This window comes from Dermacentor albipictus, chromosome 7, assembly GCF_038994185.2.
Source record: "Dermacentor albipictus isolate Rhodes 1998 colony chromosome 7, USDA_Dalb.pri_finalv2, whole genome shotgun sequence".
NCBI lineage: Eukaryota > Metazoa > Arthropoda > Arachnida > Ixodida > Ixodidae > Dermacentor > Dermacentor albipictus.
This window is the reverse complement of record NC_091827.1, coordinates 66,393,548-66,402,824: the sequence shown is the minus strand read 5'-3', so window position 1 is coordinate 66,402,824 and position 9,277 is coordinate 66,393,548. Positions and strand designations below refer to the sequence as shown.

General features: G+C 46.3%; 1 protein-coding gene across 1 annotated transcript in view; it reads right to left on the bottom strand.

Moving 5' to 3' along the window:
- Positions 1–669: 669 nt before the first annotated feature.
- Positions 670–9,277, bottom strand: part of LOC135921540 (prolyl 4-hydroxylase subunit alpha-1-like) — a 50,542-nt gene continuing 41,934 nt past the window's right edge. Inside the window, exon 7 of the mRNA XM_065455858.1 lies at positions 670–950. Coding sequence (XP_065311930.1) covers positions 717–950 — 234 coding nt within the window. The 3' untranslated portion in view covers positions 670–716. The remainder of the gene's footprint in view (positions 951–9,277) is intronic.

Genomic DNA, 9,277 nt, shown 5'->3' with positions numbered 1-9,277 from the left:
ATCTGTCCTGTACAGCCTGCTACCGGGGTCTAACAGGGAACCCATTCAAGTTCCGTCTTTTCAAATATCGATATTTTGTTGGGTTTTTTTACGTCCCATAACCACGATCGGATTATGAGGTACGCCGTAGTTGGGGCTCCGACCTAACTCCGACTACCCGCGGTTCTTTAAAGCGCACCCAATGCATGGTGCACGACGAGTTTTTGCATTTCGCCCGCATCGAAATGCGTCAGCCGCAGCCAGGATTTGAACCCAAGACCTCGCGCTCAGCAGCTTAACGCCAAAGACACTAAGCATTCACGGTGGTTCGTTACTTTAAAGAGCTGCTGGTGCAGGTTTTCTTTTTTTCTTTTTGTCCGAATTAAGACGCCTACCCTTTTGCAGTCTTTTGCGCGTTTTGTAGCTAGCTAGCTGCATGGTTGACCTGAATAAGTTACTTCGTGGCGATGGCGGGATACTGCACCTCAAAAGCCGCTACCGAGGTTGTGTTTCTCTTTGTTTAGTTGCCTTATCTGGAAGCATGCACTCGCTGTCCCAATAACTGTGTTTCGGGGCCCCTATATATCGACTTTATGTTTCTCCGACATCAGTAAGAGTGGCTGCTTCAGCGGTGTGAAGAAGCCACGATGTGAATATATAGCGCTCCGTCAGAAAAGTGCCAAGACACAGTGCTCTCTAGCGCACGTTTAATTTGGCCACCACCGGCTCCGCACTCCTTAGGTGACTAGCGCGGCGGGCCAGTCGTGGGGTATCCTGGACTGTCCCAACTCGTGAATCCACTTCGTGGCGATCCATTTGGAGCCCACGAGAACGGGACACGCCCCGTGCGTCGTGCGCTCATCGCCCAGGCTGCGCGTCCTCAAGGACGGGTTGCGCTCGAAGCGACTCTCGTTGGACGGTTTCGGCAGCAGGTTGATCCAGAACAGCGCGCGGCCCTCCTTGGCTTGCACCTGCGTGGAGACGCGTCGGGGTGCGTGAGAGGTATACGCTGCAACACTTTGTGAACGCAGTAGGAAACATGTTAGGATACGTGGACGATTCTGCAGCAAATGTGCGAAGTATATTGTACCACTGCATTCAGCGCGGAGATTACGATCTCGCACAAGAGACAGCTCTGTCTCACTCTTACTGCGGCTTTCGAGGTCCTCTCAATTGTGCTCCGTCAGTGACGTCATCGTCCGCCCGACGGCCAATAGACGCATTCCCCTGGCCTATTGCTCATGGCTGCGAGTTACTCCGAAGTTCGGTATAAGATATGTCATCGAATCCACGAAATATTGCCCTTCCCTGCAATCTTTTCTAGCTAACCTGTAAATAGCAGGTCTTAAACGTGTCTTGCCTGACCTGCAACCGCTCCCGCGTTGCTCGCAGGCTTCTAGCTTTTGTCAGACGCCAGCCTCGAAGCGTTACCTTTATTGCACCTTGGAAATAAGAAAAAATAAGAACGGGGCAGTATATAAGGATGGCGTTGTTATCGATACCAGCGGCAGCTTGGAGGAAATGTTCACTTCAGGGGGAATTGGGGAAAGCAAAATTACGCTTTTTATACTTTCGCTATTATCACGTCGTCTTCAAAATCTTTCTCGGTGACACATTCGATCATATAAAGGTATCCTACTCACTCTGCTGTAAGGACAATAAAGAATCTTGAGAAAAATGAAGTCACGGGCACATCAACGAGTGACAGAACAAGTTATAGTTTTAACGTTAAAATAATAGAAGGCGATAGTATACAGTTTAGAAGTCAAATGGGTTTTGGTGATATTAAAGAAGTGAACTATTCGAAGTAAGCGAGGAACTTAGAAAGATAAATAAAAAACAGAATAGAACAATAATAAGAAGAAATAATTCCCAAATCAACCAATTACCGGTAAGTCAAGTGGTTTTGTTCGTTTCCATGAATTATTAGCTAACCATTAATTTTATCTCATTGCTGTATTTCTAAAATCTACCACTTCCATCTGCATGCCATCGGGCCTTGAGGGTACTAATCAATAAAAAATTCACCGATGATTATGACACTCCCTAATGCGAAATTTGAGCGCCGCTCTACACGTGTTTTCATTCCACGTGCCAATATTTTTTATCACAAATATGTAGGTACACGGTCTATATTAGGAAGAGAATGCTTTGAGTAGCGTGGCTGGCGCGGGCAAGCTGTCTCGTGCGGCACATTTCAAACGGAGCGAAGTATGGTGCGACTGCCGCGCTAATCGGGAGATCGCGAGTTGCAGCGCGTGGGTGACGGGTGGGTGCGATTCACTGCAGCCGCCGCAGGTAGACCTCAGCTCATGCAGCGCTTTGTTTCTATACAGGCAACACATGCTGCTTTGGCGCCATATCGTAGACATCGTCTCCGGAGCGCCCGCCTTGCGTGGCACTACGCTTTTCTTCTCACGCTTTCATTTCACCAACGGCAAGAGCGACCCATCGTCGCGGGGAAATCGTGCCACCAGTGTCAGCGGCGACAACACCCAAGCATAATGAACTAGAAGGCTTTCTAGTTCACTATACGTGCGAACTTGCTTATTGAACTTGTTCATTTGTTCACTATATTTAGTGAACTTGTATACTTGTTCACTAAGTGAACTAGAAGGTTTTCTAGTTCACTAACCCAAGGCAGTGTCACAACCACTTAACTCTAGCAGCTAACGGGATATGGCGAGCCTAACTCGTAGCAGCTCGCCATATCCCCTTGCAAGAGCAGTGATGCCCGTCACACACGCTGGTACCGCGAACTGACCTCAGCAGCAGACCCACCCTCAGAAACGCAGATGAGATCGCCCATGCGGCTACGGCCGCCGGCAACTCAGCGCATGCGCAGGCCGTTTCTCCTCCGCTCCTCTTCCACTTTCCGCCTCATGCTTTCACTGTAGCCTCCTCTTCCACTTTCCTCCTCGCGTTCTCTTCTTTCATCTCCCACTGCACTCCGCGTTAACTCTGATCTCTCGCTCAGCTCATTCGCTCGGTTACGAGGTACGACGCCGAGGCATGCCGACGCTCGCCGCAGCATCGGGCGCCTAAAGGCCCAACCGCTGGCACGCGTCGGCACGCGTCGGCAAGCGCCAATGCGTGGAACGCGTCAAAAGCGTCGGTCGCGAACAGGGTGACGCGTGACGATGCTCAGAGATTTTGTCGAATGCCGATGCTAGAAGTTCGGCGACGCGTCGCCAGCGTGCACCAATCAGAGGCTGTGAGGCCTCCGGCTGTTATGCCTACGGTGGCCGCCGATTCGAAGGCGCCGACACTGGCCGGCACCAACGATCGTCCGAGCTCTTGGGACGCACGACGCGCGCGACGGTGTTCCTGAACGACAGTTTTGTGATACCAGGCCGACAACGACACCACCAACGACCCTGATTTGTGGCAGTGCGACGGGGATCCAAGCCAAGCTCGAACGACGCCGACAAATACAATCTTCACACTGGGCTCCGCCGGTTTCAGTGCGATCATCTGCTAAAACATCCGACCGAATCACGATTGCCGCAACGTCTGTGCTTGGTGTATGTGTATTTCTTCATGCTCGAAACGAATGGAAACACGCTTCCTAACTCCGAAGTCTGGATAATCAGCACTCGTGCACCGCCGATGTTGCTTACTTTACGCGTAGGTCTAGCGCGTCCATCGAGTTCGTAACTGGTGAGTGAACGAGCCCAGCTGAGAAACTAGTGAATTTTCAGTTCCATTTTGCGCTGCAGTGATTTAAAATATGGCACTGTTGACTTCGTGTGATGTGTGATGTGGTGAATGAACCGTGTGGAACTTTGGCTGGTGAGCCTCGGCGTGTTTCGTGTGGTCTCAGGTGACTCGAGTTTAACGGGCGAGCTCTGCTGTGTTTCCAGCGGCAAAGATAACTTTCGAAAGCGATTTACACTAGTAGCCGAACCATGGGGAGTACGTATACGTCATCAGCCATGTCGTCCGTTTCAGCTGACAGTGCGCTCTTCTATTCGGCATGTGAATCCAGTTCAGTAGAAGTTCACAGTACTCCTTCATCCATTTTCTTCAAGTGCATGCATCTTATGGGCCAGTTGGGGATAGATCGCTCGGGCAGCAATCAAGAACGCTGATGCACTGAAAGAAACATGACACAGCGCAGTCATGTTTGAGTCAGTATGTCTTTACACTTGAGCACTGCAAAAAGAAATGATATATTTGCAATATGTGCACCGTATGCAATGCATACAAGGGCCTGTGTCATGAACACCTATGCATGCAGCCGCGTATACCAGGATTGTTTCCATGCCTGCTTGAGAAGCAGCACTTACTGAGTCAACGAAACTGTAATTGGCTTTTGATCTCTCTTTTTTTATGGAAAGGGCAGAGAGTGTGAGTGCATTTCGGGGAAGGAGAAAAGGTGTCATCAGTGCATTGTGCAGTCGGTATGCTTAAACTGCCCAAATCTCTTCAGTTTCCACTAAAATGTTTCTCGCTGCGATACTATAAACTGCAGTCAGGAAGAAGATAAACGCAAAACCAAGTTCCTAATGCATCCGCGAAGAATGTGTTTGATTAACAACTTAACATTTCCGCTGCCACATTACGCCGATATGCACCATATGCGCTTGAAAAAAAAAATACGTTCTGTAAAAGTGAACAACTGGGCCTGCAGTAAGAAACTTTGTAGTTGCACTGCAAAACGTGCTGCCATTCGTATCAGCCACAGCAAAACCGCTGCGTGTTCGACCTATTTCTTCGGAGGCACCCCTATGAAGACTGTTCGGGCCATTCCCATTCTGGGTTTAACATCCAGCTCTTCTCTCGACCTTTCCGCATGTGTCACCAACACTGTATCTAAGGCTCGACCCATTCTTGGGTTTGTTTTCCGTGTCTCCCTTTCCTGTGGACTGAGATGGATGGGTGGGCAAGTGGGTGGGTGTCTTCTGCACCTTCCAGATTCCTGCTCTAGATGGCTGGCTGTCAGACGGTCTAGCATACGGGCCTCAACCTTCTTTTTAGCCTTTAGCCTTGCGAGCTGTCAAGAGTGCCATGTTACCGGTATTATTATTATTATTATTATTATTATTATTATTATTATTATTATTATTATTATTATTATTATTATTATTATTATTATTAGAATCATCACTGCGACCACACTGAATGTGTGGAAGCCAGCCTGACACGTAACTCAAAATATTTCCGGAGCTTCGTGCATTCTCTCTCTTCTAAAGAGAGCGCCGAAGATGTCTTCTTGATCAAAACGGCGATGTTGTCTCGAACACTGCTGATGCCTTTGCAGAACATTTGTTTTCCACATGATGTAATAGATGCTTCAAGTAACCTTTCCTTTCTTGTGGTGCTGATGGTATTCCTTCCACAGTGCTTAAGACGTATGGAAGCACATTTGTTCCCTCTTCTCACAAGCATATTCAGTAGTTCCCTAAAGTCTAGTACGTTTTCCAGCACTCCGAAGGTAGCTTGGATATTGCCCGTGCACAAATCGGCAGCTATACGCGCAGTTACTAACTGCTGGCTTATATCTATCCTCTGAAGTGCCTCAAAAGTGTTTGAATCTGTACTGCATTCTCTGCTTTGTGCTAGTGCAGAGCATTTAATTAAATGAACAGCATTGCTTTGCATGCCGATGACTTAAAGCTATTTGAAACTGTCAGCAATGTTCGCCACAGCATTGACCTCCAAAAATACATTTTTTTCACTCTTAAACTGGTGCATAAACAATAAGATACTCTTAAATGCTTCAATACTATGAAATTACGTTATATGCGGAAAACACCACCATGTGCAATTTTCATAAACCTTTCGAGAGGCTTCAGTGCCAAAGGTCAATGAAATGAAAGATCTTGGAGTGTACTTCGACAAAATGCTTAAGCTTCTCTTCACACAGATAATCACACGACGTACCCTTCACGCTCTTGGAATTGTATGCCATACATTGCATTATTTACACTCACCTGTTCTGTTTCTGAAATTGTATTCTGCTGTGTGCCACCCACTACTAGACTATGCCTCTGTAGATGGGGGTGCAATGTGAAAATCTAATTCCGACCTCACTGAATGCGCCTAAATTTAGATCTTTCTTCAAGCACCACTTTTGCCATTCTGGCGATCATACTTCAGCCTTCTCAAGTATACCTCAACTCGCACCTCTAGACTCGAGACCTAATTAATCAGACCTTTTGTTCCTACATAACGTGGTCCATGGTATTATGCATTCCCCAAAGCTTCTTGATCATATGCAGTTTTTCGTGCTGCAAAACTATACCAGGTAGCATTACGCATTTTCTGCCTGGCTTTGTTGCATTAAAGACTGTCCTATATATGGCTCAACTGCAAGAAAGCATGTAGTAAGAATTGTGCCTTTATTGGACATATTTCAGTGTTTCGTATATAGGCAGATAATCATGTTGTATGATTAACTCACCTTTTACACTTCCTCATTTTTCCTTTTCCCTATTCGTTTCTCTATCTCGCATTCTTTAGTCTGCCCCATTTGTGCTCTCTGTACACTTTGACTCGCATATTAATATTTAAGTACTCCAGTAAGGAGGCTTTCCAGCTCTTCATGTGCCCTATAATCAACATTGAATTGATTGATTGATTGATTGATTGATTGACTGATTTATTTATTTATTTATTTATTTATTTATTTATTTATTTATTTATTTATTGCAGTAAAAATCGTGTTATTTAAGTATGTACTAGTATATTACTTCAGTGCAGTAGCTTTCGGCCACTATTGTTATAGTGTGAGAATTAAAAAGTAAAGCAGAAATTAACTAAGTGCAACAAAATGTTATCTGCCTGATCATATGCATTGTGCTATTAATTTATTTTTAGTTTTTATAAAGCTTGCCTACCGTATTCAATGTTGTGCGATAAAATAATATGCCACAGAAATTAATGATGCCTCGCAGAAAAAAATTGAATATCTTTCTCGCTCAAAAGAGCATAGCAGGCTGAAAAGAATGAAGTGCTTTTTTGTGTGTGGTGACTTGAAGTGCATAAATTGTGAAAATAACTTGATATATATAATGCAAATGAACCACCCCAATACATTTGAATAGGAGCGTCAATAGTACTACTTGGCAAAGGGCAATGAAAGACACCTGTTAAAACCGTCCTATTCTCAAGTTGGTATTATCCGACTGTATCACATTCCTTTAATGTCCAGAAAGACAGACATGACGTGTTGAAACCACTTACAATTGTACATGGCCTCTAGCAATACACTCAATGCAATGCAATTCTCTAGCAATACACTCAATGCGCTCAATGTGAAGGCCTCCGAATGCGGTGTTGATGCTTCAAAGCAACCCAGAAAAATAAATAAGGTGCCCCGTGAGCAAGATTAAACATAAATGAGACTCGGGAGGAGACAAGCCACGAATTACGGAGATTTTGGCTGTTATAGAAGTCTTTTTTGTGAACGCTACCGGCGTTTGTCAATTGTCAGTTCTTTTCACTGATTTTCTCAGAAGCCACTTTACCACGTTTCTTTCATACAGGAACAAGTATAATTATGTTACATGCATGCTTCTTTATATCCGGTAACCGTATTTCACCGGCTAACAAATGCTACACGTTATCGCTCGGCGCAAGAAGCTCCTGCACGTATCAGAAGTTTCGCGAATGTTATCGATGGTTCTATCTGCTGTCTGTTATCGACGAACCTTGTCTAATCTGATTGTATATGCGACACGAATTGTGTACTAGCTTCTGGAAGTCGCGCGGGCACTGGCGAATACGCTAGAACTTTCGACGACTGATATATGGAAGCCGACGTGCTAGGCCACAGATCAAATTTCGACAATCGACGACTTTGCTCGACGCTTTCGTTGCGATTGAGTGTCGTTTGTCTTGCTGGGCACAAGTTCACCTCATAAAGGTCAAGTTTGTAACTCCCAGTTCTGACTCTGCATCATTCTTCACCGTAAGTACAATCTGACCATATTTCTTGCAGAATTTTCAATGATACATTGCACAGGTAATTCTTATATAGTTGGCTGTGCAGTGAGCTACCAAAAATGAAATCGTACGACAGCTTTTCATATGATGTAGCATGGTTTTGCAAGCGCTTGCAAACCATCTTGTAGACAGACGACGAGAGCCCAAGCGCTGATGTTGATATTTTATGCCCTACTAGCTGTTACCTCAAAAGTAAAAAAAGAAGCTTTTGCTGCAGGCGTGCATTCATTAATAAAACGTGTTCTTTAAATCTCTAAGAGCATACAGATCACTAACGTGTTGTTTCCAGCTCAGTTTATAGCAGGCTGCTTTAGGCCGGGCTTGGGCAGTTGAAGACAAAAATTCGGAGGACGCTTCGGCTTCTCCTTTAACAGCGGAACACGACAGCATTCAAAGATCCCTGAGTGCTTCTCACGCTTCCCGGCAACTACATCGTGTGTAACCGTAATGTTTACAGGGAAACACTGGCGGCGAAGGCACTGGCGCGAAGGCGGGCTTTCTAGTAGAAACGCGGCCTCTTGCGTGGGCCGCGATGCGGCGGAGGCGAGTGTCAACCGGAGGTGTTGCACGAACCGGGCGCGCCGCACTATGGCCTTCGAGATTCGCGCGCGACGGTGAACGCGGCCGCCGTATGAGTGGTAGAAACGCTGGAAAAGGTGCATGTGTCTTTTTTTTTTACTTTCATTATAATAATATTTGGGTTTTACGTGCCAAAACCACTTTCTGATTATGAGGCACGCCGTAGTGGAGGACTCCGGAAATTTTGACCACCCGGGGTTCTTTGACGTGCACCTAAATCTAAGCACACGGGTGTTTTCGCATTTCGCTCCCATCGAAATGCGGCCGCCGTGGCCGGGATTTGATCCCGCGACCTCGTGCTCAGCAGCCCAACACCATAGCCACTGAGCAACCACGGCGGATTTTTTACTTTTCTTATAACAGAGCTACGTTTTCTCGTATATTCAAATTATAATCCGACGCCATCCTGTCTGTAGGTTGTGTGTAGGTCTGGCTTTACGAATTTTCTGACGCATTTTACCTCGAGAAATTTTATTAGTTCAGTAACTTCCTTGCGCTACATCGAGGGCCTGCGCGGTTGGGTGTGCGTGGTACCAAATCATTTTTGCCGAAACGACGGCCGGCGCTAGTCGCGGGACGCTGACACCTGATTTTCTGCGACACAGTACCTTTAACGCTGTCGCGTTATTAGAGACCTTTAGCGTGTCCGGTATTCGGGCAAGCGCGGGCGGTTTCCCGGTTTAGCGGGGGCGTCAAGGTGAGCGGCCCGATCGGTGGCGCCAACTGGTGGCGCAAAGCTCAACCACACAAACACAGAGCTAATTACTGT